Source organism: Mus caroli, unplaced genomic scaffold (assembly GCF_978045245.1).
Source record: "Mus caroli unplaced genomic scaffold, Mus_caroli_1 scaffold_11, whole genome shotgun sequence".
Taxonomy (NCBI): domain Eukaryota; kingdom Metazoa; phylum Chordata; class Mammalia; order Rodentia; family Muridae; genus Mus; species Mus caroli.
Window position 1 is genome coordinate 121,729,115 of NW_028227266.1, and position 16,183 is coordinate 121,745,297.

At 43.0% G+C, this 16,183-nt stretch overlaps 1 protein-coding gene across 6 annotated transcripts; it reads right to left on the minus strand.

Moving 5' to 3' along the window:
- Window positions 1–572: 572 nt before the first annotated feature.
- Window positions 573–15,295, minus strand: Znf445 (zinc finger protein 445). Of its 6 annotated transcripts, none has more exons than XM_085828217.1 (7): window positions 15,016–15,295; window positions 10,338–10,888; window positions 8,093–8,261; window positions 7,680–7,774; window positions 7,312–7,438; window positions 5,856–5,966; window positions 573–5,129 (listed from the first exon to the last, which is right to left on the minus strand). In XM_085828217.1, exons 2-7 carry the CDS (start codon window positions 10,755–10,757, stop codon window positions 3,058–3,060), a joined length of 2,994 nt encoding a protein of 997 aa, XP_085684343.1. In that variant the 5' UTR covers window positions 10,758–10,888; window positions 15,016–15,295; the 3' UTR covers window positions 573–3,057. The 6 variants fall into 6 exon arrangements, with proteins under 6 accessions (XP_085684343.1, XP_021027821.1, XP_029336995.1 ...); XM_021172162.3 differs by having other exon boundaries at window positions 10,338–10,973; XM_029481135.2 differs by having other exon boundaries at window positions 15,008–15,295.
- Window positions 15,296–16,183: the final 888 nt, after the last annotated feature.

Genomic DNA, 16,183 nt, shown 5'->3' on the forward strand with positions numbered 1-16,183 from the left:
TCACTATGGTTTTTGAAGCCAGCCTGGCCTACAGAGCGATTTCTAACACAGAGGGGATGAGGGAAGAGGAGGTAGCAGCATTGTGAGTGGCAGAGCTGGAACTTCTGTATAATTATATAGATGTCAGAGGCCATGATTAATTTTTGTTTATTTTTATTTACTTTTAACAGTTGAAAGAAGTCACTATATTATCCTGTTAAATTGTAGCAATCTTAGGTTGTATCTGCATCAATAATTAGAAAAACAAGTGAAGAACGTTTCCATTGTGATTTCACTAGCATCTCATACTGAGAGAATATAGAGCGGTATAGCATACATTAAGTTTACACTCTTATGTCACGCCTTTTGAATCCACAGAAAATTGAACAAAATATTTACTATACATCAGGAATGGTTATATGACAGACACTAGTCTTAACGTCACACATGCATATCATTACTGTCCCCACCACCACCCTATAAGGTTAGAACTCCATCCCAGTGGAAGTGATGTGAGCACTTTGAATGTGCTTAAAATTCATATAAATGGTATATTATATACAGCTTCTGCAACTCTTCATGTAGCATCCTAAGCTTGAGGATATGTCTTCCACATTCGCTATAATTGTCTGTTTTTGTTGTGATGGTAGTTGCTTGAACAGGATCTTATTATTCGTTATCCCCAAGTGGCTTTAGACTTTTGGTCCTCTTGCTTTGGCATCCCACATTAGGATTAGAGTGTGTTCCTCCACACTGAGCTTTATATTCTTTCTGAAGTACCAAACATCTTCTGCACGGTGTGTTCTGCTAACAGCAAACAGGGTTCTGTAGGTCCCACCATCTAAACACTGTTGTAGTGATGAACTCGTGTTCATCATTCTTCACATTGGTCCAGGAAGGGACACACAGATAGAACACACATTTTCTATAAGCCTTTCCAAGTCCCCTGGCAATCTACTTACAAGGGGATCTGAACTCCCGTTATTCCACCCATTTTATACTTGAGCTTTCAAAAACTAACTTCTCTAAGAGATTACTAAAAAAGCCTACATGGTTTCTTCTCTGCACACTGTGGTTTGATATCCTTCAGTAAGGATGTAACTGACCACACTAACCAGGTGAGTTAAGAGGCCATCCAATACCCATTACTCCATAATGGTCTCAGCCCATATGCCTACCCCCACCCCCAACTTCAGTTCCTCAGGCAGTGGAAAGGCCATGCTCAAAGAAGCCTGTGCTTTCCAGGCCAAGTTCAAGATTAGACATGGTTGCCAAGACAATCAGAATCTGTCAACTGGCACTCTACTACTCAAACCCGTCAGTAATTGGGCTCGTACCTAGCAGCTGTGTACTTTTGAGTACAACTTCCATTCAATACTAGACTCAAGGCCTGTTTTATAAAGTACCCCCCAACCTATCTGATCAAGACCCATTTAAAATACAGTTCTACTCCTGACTTGGCAGAACTAGATTCTTTCTGAGAGGCAATTTGAAAGTACAGATTTGTTTTCATACCCATGCTATTTTTAAAATGTATTTTGTATGAGTATTTTGTTTGCATGTCTGTGAGCCATGTGCATGTCTGGAGCACACAAAATTCAGGACAGAGCACGGGATTCTCTGGGACTGCCAATGGTTGTGAGCTGCCACATAGATGCTAGGAACTGAACCCAGGCAAAGGTAACACAAGCACTGTGCAGACTCATTTTTTTTCAGATTGGAGAAGCAGCATTTTTCACTTGTTTTGCACAATCTGTCAACATATGCACCCTAGCACAGCTTTCCCAAGTGCTTGCTTGGTCAGGCTGCAGTGACAAGCATAACTGGGAACCCAGGTCACACTAGCAGTTAAGGCATAGTCCTCAAAAGAGATAGGAGCAGGAGAGCTTAAAGGACAAAGTTCCAGGATAATCAGGACTATGAACAAAGGGCTATACCAGAGATGACATTATAACTAATGTGCAAACAATACCTCATCTACTCCACCCAAGGGACTCTATACTACCCTAAAGTCACCAGATAAGATCCTACCTTCTCTATCTTATACTCTTTCCCAATAGAGCAACATAGCTCACGCCCCCCCCCCCCCAATTCCAACTTCCTTTAGCTTTTTAGTCAATTAGGTATTTTGTTTGTTAGGTTTGGGGGGGAGGGGTGTCTTGTTTATTTATCCTATTTTTTATTTTTTTGAAATAAGGTTTCTCTATGTAGCCCTGTCTGTCTGTCTTGCAACTCCTAGAGATGTCAATGCCTCCTAACACCTGGTCCCACTTAGTTTCACTGTCAGTAATACTATTTCCTGGACAGTTTGTTTAAAATTACAATCCACATCCTAGCCAGATTCCTTGCCATTCATCTCTGGATGACTTTGTCCTCAACACATATCACCATCCAAAATAGGATCTAACTCATTTAGTGACTTACAGATCCCCAAACAGCAGGGTTTTTGTCTGTTCTGGTCACTGGCACATGAGGAGTGCTCTTGTATCTCAGCTGAAATGATGGAGTAATGCTGCCTGTCTAGACCAAGCAACGGAGCCTAGCACCCTGTCCTTTTCACTTGCCACTGAGACTACTTTAGGACCATAGTTAATAACCAAAAACCGATTATAAACTGAAGCCCCAACCAGGGGCCCCCAGGAGACATCTGATGTAGAATACAAGTTCTTGGTTTTAAAGTCAACAGAACAGCACCAACACAAACTGACCCTGAAGAACTGGGGATCTAAATGGCCCCTTCCCAACAGACAACGCTTACTAGGCTACAGACATGCTTTCCAATAATCACAAACAGCAAGAATTATCTAAGGAGACCTGGCTGTCAGAGTCCTGGGCTAAACCTAGGGGCCAGAATCTCTAAAAGACCCCAGAGAACATTCTGTTCTTTTTCAACATCTCTTTCCAGAAGGAAGACTGAGAAGTTCCTGAGTTTTGAAATCATCAAGATTCCACACCAAGAACATCCAAGCCAAAAAGGACTGGACCTTTACAAAGGTTTTCCCCAGTGCCTACCACTAAAGTTCTCTAGAATGTGACCAAGAATTATTCCCCACCCCCACCGTCATCGAAGACCCCAGGCTAATTTCTAACATGGTTTTTCATATGCCGAGTCAAATTGGAAGACCACCTGAAGGTCTTCCCACACACTATGCATTTGAAGGGCCTCTCTTTTGTGTGACATCTCTTGTGGCTAATAAGATGTGAATGCTTTTTAAATGTTTTCCCGCAAGTGCTGCATCTGTGGCAGGCTTTCTTCTTGGTGGGCATATTCTGGAATGCAATTGACTTGGAACTCTCATCAGAAGGGTTATCACACTCTTTACGGAGCTTTCCACTTAGTTCCTGAATATTTAACCTTACATCCTGACAGTAAGATAAGCCAGGCTTATCTGAATGTAGGCCATATTCAGACTGCAGCATGCTGCTGTGTTTTCTCTGGTCAACAGAACGGGCATGTATCCCAACAAAATCTTTATCACGCCACTGTGGTTGCTCTGTAGTGTGGATCCTCTGGTGATTAACAAGTCGATAGTTTCTATCAAAAGATTTTTCACACAAGTTGCACTTAAAGCGTCTCTCTCCACTGTGTATTCCCTTATGATCTAAAAGGCTTCTTTTACGTGTAAAGGTTTTCCCACATTCTTGACACCAAAAGGGCTTCTGATCAATGAGAATTTTTGACTGTAGATTTGAAGTCTCTTTACTTTCACGATACTTATACCGCTTGTGCAAAAAGTGTTTTCTCTGATGTCGGTAGAGATTGGAACTCCATCGGAAGGCTTTTTCACACTCCCTGCACTGATAGGGCTTCTCTCTAGTGTGAACTCTCTCGTGAATGAGAAGAAATGAGCGGTTATCAAAGGCTTTGCCACAGTATTTACACTTATTAGACCCCTTTGTATTATGACTATCCTGAGGAATGGGAAACACTGCACCCTGACTAACAGTTAGGCAGCCATGTTCAGGCTTTATTTTAATAGCATGTTGCTTTCGCTTCATATGAATAATATAAGATGACCTATAGGTAAATGTCTCTCCACACCCACTACACTGGTATGGTTTCTCCCCTGTATGAATCCTCTGGTGCTCAATGAGTGATTTCTTTTGAGTAAAAGTTTTCCCACAATTCTGACATGGAAAAGTTTTCTCTACAGTAGAGATAACCTGAGACTGCCTGTAACTCTGCTTGAAGTCTTCTTGACGTTTCTCTTGTTTATACACCTCTTTGTGATGTAATTTCATATGACGAGAAAAGTTTGACTTCCACCGAAAGGTTTTCCTACATCTGGTACATTTATAAGGTTTCTCCTGTGTGTGAATCCTTTGGTGTTCAATAGCATAAGACTTACAGGAGAAGTTTTTCCCACACTGGTTACAATGTAAGTGTTTTCCCTCATCCCCGTCTGTCAAATGATGACTGACATCCAAGCTGCAGGTGAGGCCATTTTTGTACTTACTGGATCCACGTTTCTGTTTACTATGGGTTTTTTGGTGCAGACGGTAGGCTGACAAACGTTGGAAAGCTTTCTCACATAAGCTGCATTGGTAAGGTTTCACTCCAGTGTGAATTTTCTCATGCCGTATACAGTTTGAACGCCACTTGAACGCTTTCCCACACACCCTGCATTGAAACAGGCCCCCTTCACTGTAGCATAGCTGATGATGCTCAGGATGGGCATGCCAGCTCTTCCTTGAGGTCTCCCCACATCTGTCCTTTCCATTCTCTTTCAGTCCAGTATTCTGATACACACCAAACCCCTCACCTGTGCCTCTGAGTCCTTCCCCATATTTATTATAATGGTGTGAACTTTTTCTGAAGTTTCTGTCATAGCCATGTTTAAAGGATAGCCTTTTTCTAGAAACACTCACACATTTAATATGTTTTAACTCAAGAATATCATTGTTTCTCAATACTTCAGATACTCTTCTTGTCCTTTGACTAATGTCGGCTCCTTCCTTCATCTCTTTCATTTGTATGGAGTCTCCACAGGATGTCTGTAGCCTACTCTTCTGTTTAAAAGATTCTTTGAGCCCTGTCTCCTCAGAAACACTTGTCTCAGGACTTATTGATGTCTTTACACAGGTTTCTATGTATTCGGAAGGTTTCTGTTTCAAGATGAACTTGTTTGGCTTAATTTGAAGCTTACCTCCTAGTTTGGCGGGGGGGGAAGGAAGGAGGAAGAAAAAGAAAATATTTTTCTTCAATATTTGGAACTGGAAAAGGCAAGAAACTATTAATAGATCCTTAGTAGCAAGAATCTTGCCTGTCATTATCTTTATACAAAACAGTCAAAGATAAGACAAAGAAAAAGTATCTCAAATAACAGGAAAGGGAGGAAGAAGGGCTAGATACAGCAGACAGAGGGAGGGAGACAGAAATCAAATCTAACAGGGCATTAAACAGATCTAAAAAAAAGAATATTATAGCAAGACAACAGAGAAAAGTTATGCCACAGGAACACCACATAAAAGTTCCCAAAAGTCAAGACCTGGTGCTTCACGTAGGACCTTGCTGAAAAAACTAGATCTAAGCTCATCATAGAAAGAAAAATCAAACAAGGAAGAGCCAGAATGGGATGGATGAACACAGGTAATTCAGAGTTAGTGCAGACACAGAAATGAGGAGCATTAGAACTCAGTGGAAAAGAGAACAGGGAAGCCCTGTGAGGAGCAAGAACTGATACTGAGATGCTAGGGAAGGGTCAAGGCTGAAAAGAAGTGGCCGATTATAAGTCAAGCAGGAAGTGGCCCAGGGTTCTAGAACCCCTTAGTAAGTCCTAGCAAATAATGGAGTAAGTCCCTCGTGATATAATTAACCATATGAAAGAAAAGCACATGTAAGAGGGGCTCGATGCAGTACACTTGACAGAGCTCACCTTCGGGAGCAGCATCAGGATCTCTCTTAAGCTGAACTGTGCAGATATTCACACCCCATGGCTTCCTTGCTTCTAGCCAGGAGATCAGAGCAGGTTTGGGAGAGGAGCCCACTGCAGAAAAGAAATGGGATGTGAGGTAAGACAGGCCACACAGAGCTACTTTCTAGGACCTACAGTCCTGGCAGAGAGGAGAGAAGGCCAGAAAGACAAATGCAAAAAGCTAGGACAGAATGCCTGGCCAGCCATCTGTGATAGCCCTAAGCAGTGGTTCTCAACCCACTAATAACTTCCCAATGCTGAAACCCTTTAAAACAGTTCCTCATGTTGTGCTGACCCTAACCACAAAATTACTTCCACTACTACTTCATAACTAATTTTACTACTGTTACAAATCATAATGTAAATATTTTTGGAAATACACATTTGCCAGAGGGGTTGGACCCATATGTTGAGAACTGCTGCCCTAGGTAGAGAAGAGAGGCTGAGAAAAGTTACAGGCAAAGGAGCTTCAAGAATTCTCCAGAGTAGAACTGGAAAGATGCCTCATCAGATAAAGAGTACTGGCTGCTCCTCCAAAGGATCTAGCTTAATTCCCAACATCCACATGTGGCTAACGACCATCTGTAACTCAAGTTCCAAGGGATCTGATGCCTTCTTCTGACCTCCATGAGCATTATATGCAGGTGGTGCACAAACACACATGCAGGCAAAATACCCATACACATAAAATATCTAACAACAATGATAATAATATTCTCTAGAGGTGAGAAGCATACAACTACTCAATTGGCTACATCAGTTAGCAATATTTGAGGGACTAAATGGACTGGGAACTTAAGACAGACTCAGTCTTCTCAATAATCTCATATGACAGATATCACCATCTCCATTATTCAAGGACAGTTTAGTAATAGACTGAGTAATAAGCTTGGTGGCTACAGAACCACAATCTAAGACAAGGCCCCTTTCTACACATTGTAATAAAGAAAACCAAGGGTTTCACCAAGGGCCAGTGAAAATGGCTCAGAGGGTAAAGGCACCTGCCACCAAGCTTAGCTGGAATAGGATTCATTGGATCCACATGGTAGAAAGGACAGAAACTACTCTCACTAGCTATCTTCTGACAGTATGAGCCATGGCATGCAAGCACCTGCATGCATACATATTCATGCACATAAATGAATTTTTATTTTTAAGATAAAAAAAGGAGAAAAACCAGGCTGGAGAGATATCTCAGCGGTAAGAGCACTGACTGCTCTGCCAGAGGTCTTGAGTTCAATTCCCAGCAACCACATGGTGGCTCACAACCATCTGTAATGGGATCCAATGCATTCTTCTAGTCTGTGTCTGAAGACAGCTGCAGTGTACTCATATAAATAAAAAATAAATAAATCTTTAAAAAAAAAAAAAGGAGAAAAACCAAAAGTGAAGGTAGCTGGGGATACTGAAGACTTACCCACAGAAACTACATTCCCATAATTCTCCAGGATAACATCCCGATAAAGATTGCGCTGAGCTGAGTTCAAACATCCCCACTCTTCCTGAGAGAAGGTCACCTCCACATCCTGGAAAGTCAAAGCTTCCTGAAAAAATAAAGAACTATGACTTAGAGCTGATTCACAGCTCTCAGCTGTGAGAGGGTTATGGGCTTGACATAGTGTTAACACTGGAGAAATCTAGCAAAGGTGAAAGGTCATCACCCAGTAGAAAGCTCTGGGCTCTTGATTATAAAGTTAAATGACAACACAGGATGAAGAGAGTTGCACTACCCATCGGGCAGCCACGCATGTGACACCAGAAAAGACCCAAAGTCTTGAGGCTCACCTGCAGCTTGATTACCAAAGGCTTGCTGGCTGTTACCTGGTATTCTATGCCCTCTTCTAACTGGAAATAGTCAGGCACCGAGACAGCAGGAGAATCTGAAGGAAAAAAGAGCCATAAGAGAGTGGTCCAGCTCTGGACACCCCAGAAACCCACTCTCCTCACTCCTAGAGGATCCTTGGACCTACAAGCAAGCAGACTGCTATTCAAGATGCACAGACATCCTCAGTGTCTGCTAGGGACCAGAAAAGGGACAGTGGAATGGAAGAAGCCAACCAGACATGAATCACAGAAGCTTTCAAGAGAACCCAGAGCTAGGTACCAAAAGATTCTTGTGAGAGAGCAGATGATAACAAGACAACAGTATAGGAAACACAAGAGATATGACATAAAGTTAGGGTCTAGGCAGTAAGTACCAGTTTGTTCAGCCAGGAAGTCACAAATTCCTATTCCATGTGGAGTCTCCAAGTGGTCCTCTAGAGCAGAACTGTTCCTGAGATGTGACGCAGGGGACCATATCTGTGCGGGCTGCAGAGCACCAGTGCCTATCCAATGCACATCTGGATTCTGAGTAAGACATGGATCCTGGCAAGAAGAAAATGTTATGAGAACATTCTTGTAGGAATTAGAAAGCAAATTCAGAGAACACTCCCATGGGCCAATCTGTAAAGGTTTAGGCCACCAGGCCCTTTAATCACTTCTTGGCAGAAGGGACCCAGAGAAAAAGGTGATAGAGAAACTTCACCCCTCGGCCTCCCTGCACCAGGTAACCGAAGGACGCACTGGTCAAGTCAATAATAGCAATCCTCACATGCCACAATGAAACTTCTCCACTAGGTGCTACTTGACTCCAGGTCTAAAGATGAGAAATGGAGTAAAGCGAGAACATTCTTGAGAAACAAGTGAAAGACCCACAAAGTGAGGACTCCCCCACGTTCTGACTCAGGAGAGGCGACACCCCAAATCACTCACAAGAAACGACCTTAATGCAAACCACAAGAGGACTTTTTAATCCAGGCTCGCTCTGGGGCCCACAGTCGTACACCACGCAGGGGACCGTGGACCCCCATGAAGCTGGGAAAGGGGGTATTTAAAGGAAAAAAACACAACCCAAGGGAGTAGGAAGGGTGTTATTGGAAAATGACAAAAATACCAGTGAAAAATCACAAGGGGGTACTAAAAATCACAAGGAGAAACTCCCTGCTCCTCAAGATTGTTCTCAAGATTTTAATCTAACTTTTGTGGCCGGCCAGTTCCTGGAACAGGGTCACTGAATCGGCTAACCTACATTCTTAGTGCTAAGGGGTCTGAATTTTTTCTTGTCTTTCACAGGGAGTTTCCCCTTGTGATTTTTCACTGGTATTTTTGGTATTTTTCCAATGGCGCCCTCCCTACCCCTTGGGTTGTGGTTTCTTCCTTTAAATACAGCTTTTGGAGTATTAGTGCTCCAAAATACTCCCTTCTCTCAGCTACTCAGGGTCGAACTCCTCTACCCCGTGTGGAATACGAGTCTCGGCCCCAGCACGCTGGTTCCTGTCAATAAACCTCGTGTGATTGCAGCAAGGACAGTCTCTTGTGAGTTCTTGGGGGGTTGCGTCATCCCGAAACTTAAGTGAGGATCTCTCCTCTTCGGAGGTCTTTCACCACCTTGATGATAATGGACTGAACCTATGAACCTGTAAGTCAGCCTCAATTAAATGTTGCTTTTTATAAGAGTTACCTTGGTCATGGTGTCTGTTCATAGCAGTAAAACTCTAAGATACCCACCATAAATGATAATGGACTAAACCTCTGAAAGTATAACCAAGCTCCAGTTAAATACTTTTCTTTATAAAAGCCGCCATGGCCACAAGCTGCATGGTCATTGGCGTTTCTTCACAGCACTAGAATAGCAACAATACAGGATCTTTGCAAAAATTAGCCTAACTTCCTCAATTTTGCTAATTGGGTAATTTGGCTTTCATAACTATCTACTTAGTTTACAGCTGCAAAAAGGAAACCGTGGGATCTTTCCAGCCAGGATTTGGTTGTCTTGCTTAAATCTAAACCCAAGAAAGGCTAGGAGTACACTTAGTGCTCCAAATACCCATATGTAGTCACCAGCCAGCTAAAATAAAGATTTTCAATTGGCTCACAGACTCTATCTGAGTGGTCTTTACTGGTGGGAGCCCCACAATAATATGTCTAAGAACAGTAAGACTGTTGGACAAAGCTAAAAGTTGAGGCCTTCCAACTTTCAGCCCAGAGATGCCCCAAACCCTTGTGCCCACTCCCACTCCTATATCCTCAAAAACCTTAAGAAAAGGAAACATAGTTCATGCAGACTGTTCTTTTGTATTCTTCCACTCAGATATCACGATTCCTGACTCCCTTCAGTTCCCTGCAGATCTTATGTGGAGATGGACCTTCTATGACATAAACACATATCCAAAAAGTAATTCTATGATGTATCAATACCTGCTGATCCTACTTTAAGGTGGTCTTCATCTGTAAAATGGAAGGAACACTTTGCTAAAGGGTCCATGATCACAGTCTAGTTCTCAGATACTCAGGTATCAAGAGAATTAACAAGGGGAAGCTCCCCTACATTTCCCAAGCTCACAGTTCAGAAAACCATCTCATTTACAAAAAGGCAGGCAGAACTTACTGTGTACCACCTACCTTCAATGGGGTTCCATCAAGATCCCTCTGCAGCTCTTCCAGCAGGGCCACAACCTCTGCGCCACTCTCAGGGCAATGGAGTTGGACCCATGTCCGGAGCTCTCCAGGCAAGATGCTCAGGAATTGCTCCAACACCAACAACTCTAACATCTGTGCTTTCGAAAGAACATCAGGCCTCATCCACCAGCGGCAGAGCTCCTGGAGCCGGCTCAGAGTTTCTAGGGGCCCAGAAGATTCATGATAGCGAAGCTGTCTAAAGAGCTGACGGAATAGCTCCTGGCCAGGGCGGTTAAGTGTCTGTGGCCTGGCAGTCTGCACTGAAATATAGCCATCCTCCTCCTCTTCTTTTACCATACGAAGGCAGCCTTGTTCCCTTGATACCTGAGCTGAGCGGGCAGCATGCCACCTGCCTGGAGGCATCACTCCTATCCAGGGTCACCCAGATGAACACAAAAGAAATCTGTTGCTTTCACTAAATCACTGCTGTATCCTTGTGAGTATCTTCACAGTATTGCAGTGTGTGGCATTATTTGCTAGGTCATCAGAAGTCACTGGTAAAAGAATGAACAACCAACACTGATGTTCAGAAAAGAAGAGACAAGAAAATGGTATCTGCACACACGATTGAGCTCAGTCCTAGAAGAGACAAGAAAATGATGTTCACACACATGATGGAGGTAGGTTCTCGAGGTTCTCGAGGATGTGTGAGAAGACACATGTGCATGAGCACCTGCGGACTGAGACCTAGGGTGGAAATATAGTTAAGACATTCATAGGGCTAGAAAACACAAGTGGCGGGGCCTAGCAAACACAGAAGTGGATGCTCACAGTCAGCTATTGGATGGACCACACGGCCCCCAATGGAGGAGCTAGAGAAAGTACCTAAGGAGCTAAAGGGAACTGCAACCCTATAGGTGGAACAACAATATGAACTAACCAGTACCCCGGAGCTCTTGTCTCTAGCTGCATATGTATCAAAAGAGAGGCCCATTGGACTTGCAAACTTTATATGCCCCAGTACAGGGGAACTCCAAGGCCAAAAAGGGGGAGTGGGTGGGTAGGGGATTGGGGGGGTGGGTATGGGGGACTTTTGAGGTAGCATTGAAAATGTAAACGAGGAAAATACCTAATAAAAAAATAAATTAAAAAAAAAACACAAGTGGCTGATAAAAAAGGTCAAAGAGCATCTAAATATGCAGACAGACGCACCATACTACAGTCACATATTGGGAGATATAGTATGAAAAGCTATCAATTTTTATCAAGTTGATGTTTAGTTTATTTCCTATCAGAATCTCAGGAGGATGGGAGGGAAGCTGGGAATGCAATTTAGTGGTAGAACAATTACCTAACACATTCAAGTCCCTGGAGATAATCCCAGAACTGCAGGGAAAAGGAGAAAAGATGCTTGGCAGGAGAAGAGCAATGTAAAGATGATACTACAATTTATATTAAAAGGCAAAAGGGATTAGCTAAAAATTACTTTGATCACTAAAGAGGAAGAAATAGATATACCTGAATTTGTTAATTTTTTATTTTGTGTGTCTGGGTGCTATGTATCACAGCATGCATGCTGAGGGGTCAGGGGTCAACTTACAGGAGTCATTCTCTGGGTTTCAAGGACCAAGCTCAGGTGCCTTTACACATTTAGCCATCTTACTTGATTTTCAAGACTGATGGCCATAGAGATAGCTTCAGAAATCAAGCCAGTGTGGTATTGGTGGAGAACAAACATAGATTAAAGAAAAGCATATATAGAAACAGAATCTGAAGGAGGTAGAGCTGTCTGCTTTAGTTACATGATAGAATTTTAAAAATAATATTGAAATTGATGTAGCAATTAAGCAGTAAGACTATATGGGACTGTAGAAATGCCTCCGTGGTTACAAGAACTTGTAATTACAAGGACTGAAGTTCTGATTCTAGCACCTACATAAGAGGCCAAGAATCTGTTACACTCCAGCTCTAAGGGATCACTGTTCTTCTGGACTCTGTATGTACGTATAAACATACATAAACACACATACATGTCTGCATACACTCACTTAGATACAGATAAGTAAACCTAGACTGAGATAATGATTATAGTGATGATGCCTAGAATGTCCACAACTTGCTTTCTAAATACCAATCTCCAATAAAAGAATCAGGGCTCTGTGAAGAAGTGGCAGATGCCATGCTAGACAGAGAAAATACAAGTGTTTTGCAGTATCAGAAAATTAGTGAAAGGCAAAAATTATATACTTAAGCAGGGGCAGAGAGGTAAAAGCACTTACCTCACCAGCAACCTGAGTTCTACCCCCAAAATCCACATTAAAGTGGAAAGAACTGACTCCATGCCGACATTAGTGTACACACACACACACACTGACTCTATGCCCACTTTAGTACATTGTACACATACACACAGACAGAGACACACAGACACACACACAGTAATAGTAAATTAAATTTAACAAAAATTGAAGCAAGCCAGGCATGGTGATGATGCCTATTATCTCAGCACTTGGAAAGTGGAGGCAGAAAGATAAGGAATTCAAGGCCAGCCTGGGCTGACTACATAATAAATAAGGCCCTGTCTCAAAACAAAGCAGTGGGGTCAGAAGTTCACACTGATATAAACTGATTATATTTTAAGAAACTTCGATAATAGCCAAGTCAGCTAGTGACATGACTTTAATCCCGTTATTTAGGAGATAAGAGGAGGGCAGACTTTTGTTACTTGGAAGTAAAGCAAGTTCCAGCCAGGGCTATGTGAGACTCTATCTCAAAAACAAACAACAAAGTAAGGAGAGAGGAAGTCTTCCTCACAAGGCCTCCCAATAAAAAATGCAGAACACCAAGCTCATTGCTACAGACAAGATGCTAATCAGGAAGGGAACGTTGAGAAGAAACAGAATACCTGAATGCAGAATTCAAAATTCTTTCCCCTCAAACAGTACAAATTACAAAATTAAACACGTATTTTAAAGTGGTGAAATGTCACAAGTGCCAGTAACAAGAACACATCAACCTTATCTAAGCACAGGAAAACATCAGATATAAGTACATCCTAATATTTCAAGTAACAAAATACTTCAAAAAAGATTTTAGGGACTGGAGAGGTGGGCTGTTGATTTAAGAGCACTGGCCACTGCTTCCCCAGGAGCCTAGCTGACCATAGTTCAATTCCCCGTGCCCACCTGCAAGCTTACAACAGTCCTGTAAGTCTAGTCTTAAGAGATCTGACAGTCTCTTCAGACTTCCATAGGCACCAGGTACACACATGGTATATAGGCACATACAGTGAAACATTTACATAACAAAATCATTTTTTTTTAAAAAAATTTTTTGTTAAGGTCTTAAGTATGGCTATGCTTGGTAATGAACAGTACTACCCAGGAAAGTTAGGCAGGAACAGCCTATAGGATGGACCATTGAGTAAAGTTATCTAGTGTCAAGACTGTGTAGTTCAGTTGAACCTGAGTCCAATCGCAAGAGCCAACACAGCAGCAGGAAAGACACCCACAAGTTGTCTTCTAATCCCCACAGGTACACTGCCACACATATACATGCACTCAAACAAAAATAAGATGTAGGGCCAGGTGTGGCAGCACACACCTTTAATCCCAGCACTCAGGAAGTAGAAATAGGTGGCTTTCTATGAGTTCTATGCCAGTCTGCCCACATGTTTGATGTATGAGTTCCAGCCTAGTATAAGAGGGGGAGGTTAGGGCTTATAAAGCTAAAACCGACAATTGCATTGTACTGGGGCAGAACCGGTGACAGAAGTTTCAAAGTTTCTATAACATAGGTTTCCAAAGCTTAGTTAATTAGAACAATGGGCTTTCTGAAGCTGTATGTCTGACTAAGAATGAAGCACTGCTGGGCTGGAGAGCCAGAAAATGAATCTCACGAAATGAAGTCACCTAAAGCTAAATGGGTTCCCCCATCAGTTCACTTCCTTGCTTTATTTATTTATTTATTTATTTTAATCATTTTACTCTCAAGCAACTCGGACATTACAAAATACTCCTTGAACACCAGAAGACAGACAGACAGACACATACACACACACTATATATATATACACACACACACGTATACACACTAGGTTGGACACACTATATATATACATATATATATACATATATATATATATATACATATATATATATATACACACACTAGGTTGGGACTGTGAGCACGTTTCAGCTTTCAAGTGCGTTATCAAAGCTGAATTTCAAACGTGCCCTTTCAGCTTAGAAAACATTTCTACCTTTATTACTTTTAAAATTTGAGAGAAGGGCTCATTAAACTGCCCAAGTTCCCGGTCTTTCTGCCTCCGCTTCCTCAGTAGCGGGGATTACAGGCCGGAGCTATCACACCAAGCTGTTCGAAGCTTTTTTTAAAATCTCAAACATTTTACATCACAACCGCAGGGTTTTTTTTTTTAATTTTTATGTTTTTAAGGCAATAGCATAACCGACCTACACAGTCAAACGTGGACCTACGTGTGGAGTTTGTCAAGAATACCGAGAGTCATAATGGCGGACACCGGACTGCTGGACAACACCGCTCCGATCGTCCCTCTCCCTGGAGAACCGCCCTGGGTCGTGACGCCGCCCGGGCCAGGTCACCGCAACTGTGCCCCGCCGCCCGCTCCTGCACCCGACCTCCCAGCCGCTCACCGACTCACGCTGGAGCACTCAGCATTCTTCCTAATGGCTGTTCGCTCCCTGGGCCCACTTCCTCCGCTCCGCGGGCCTCTCTGCGAGAGCGGAAGTACGCTTCTGAGGTCTGTCTAGGAAGCCCGGAGGAATGCCGTCTCAGCTGCTCTCCGCCCAAATGCCTCCCTGGCGCCTTTGATGTCTGAGCGCTGGCTTGGCAGGAAGGCTGAAGGTCTAACTTCCATGTCCTGTCCGCTGTGTCTTGAGATAATCTAAAGCCCTGATTCTCCGTCAGAGGTACACATTTGGACCCTACCTGGGACTTTCCAGAGGGTCATTCTGAGAATTATTTTACTCAAGAATGTTCCTGTGGGTGGAGAATGAAACTTGGCATAGCCTTCACCCTCGGCGGAAGTGAGAGGCTGTAAGGAAGGTGTGGGACTGGAAAAAATCCTTAGGGTCCCTCAGTAAGAAGAGCATTATCTAGATGAGTGGTATGGAAGGGGCACTGTTGAGAAGCAGCCTCTTATCTCCCTGTGTATTGAGTAAAGGTTAAACGATCTGAGATTGGTGCAGGAACTACAGGGCACTAACAGGCCCAAATGGCAAACATGGCACTAGCAGGTCTTGCTCTCCCCCTCACTCTTCCTACCTAAACTGTAAGACCCTGACCTTCGGTCAGTGGTACTTTGTGACATTCTCTAGTGAGACACCACAATATAGATTGATGCAAAAGCAAGAGGTTTACTTTCCGGCACGAAGGATCGACCTTCAATTAGTCCCTCAAGTCAAGCGACTAGAAGGCGAACCCGAATGGCTATTACAAGCAGTTTTTATACATTCAGGTAATCCCTACCCCTGTGTCTCTTGGGTAGGGATATCCCAGGAATCAAAGACAAGGTCCAACCACCAGGTATAAGGCAGGTGTTCCTCTGTAGTGGATCAAGCTACATCCCCAGTGGCTGGGAGTAATTGCCAAGTCACTTTGGTAGGGTTGTGTGGGGTGCTGAGGCTCAGCACGAGAAGAAAGATACACCACAGCCATCTCATGGTTTCTCTGGCCTTACAGAAGGGCGGGTGATCTCCAACTTGGTAATTGTGTGGAATCTCTGAGGTACCTCTGTTAATCAGGGCACTAAGTTTAGTGTCAACAGTTCCTGGTGGCTGATCGGGAAAGCTTGCAATCGAGCCATAAGA

What these genes read in the sequence shown, in the direction of transcription:
- Znf445 (XM_085828217.1), bottom strand. Translation starts at nt 10,757, where the DNA reads ATGCCTCCAGGCAGGTGGCATGCTGCCCGCTCAGCTCAGGTATCAAGG. An exon ending in CTTTGGTAATCAAGCTGCAG is followed by an intron (nt 7,439 to 7,679) that starts GTGAGCCTCAAG and finishes TTATTTTTTCAG; the next exon opens with GAAGCTTTGACTTTCCAGGA. An exon ending in TCCTGATGCTGCTCCCGAAG is followed by an intron (nt 5,130 to 5,855) that starts GTGAGCTCTGTC and finishes CCGCCAAACTAG; the next exon opens with GAGGTAAGCTTCAAATTAAG.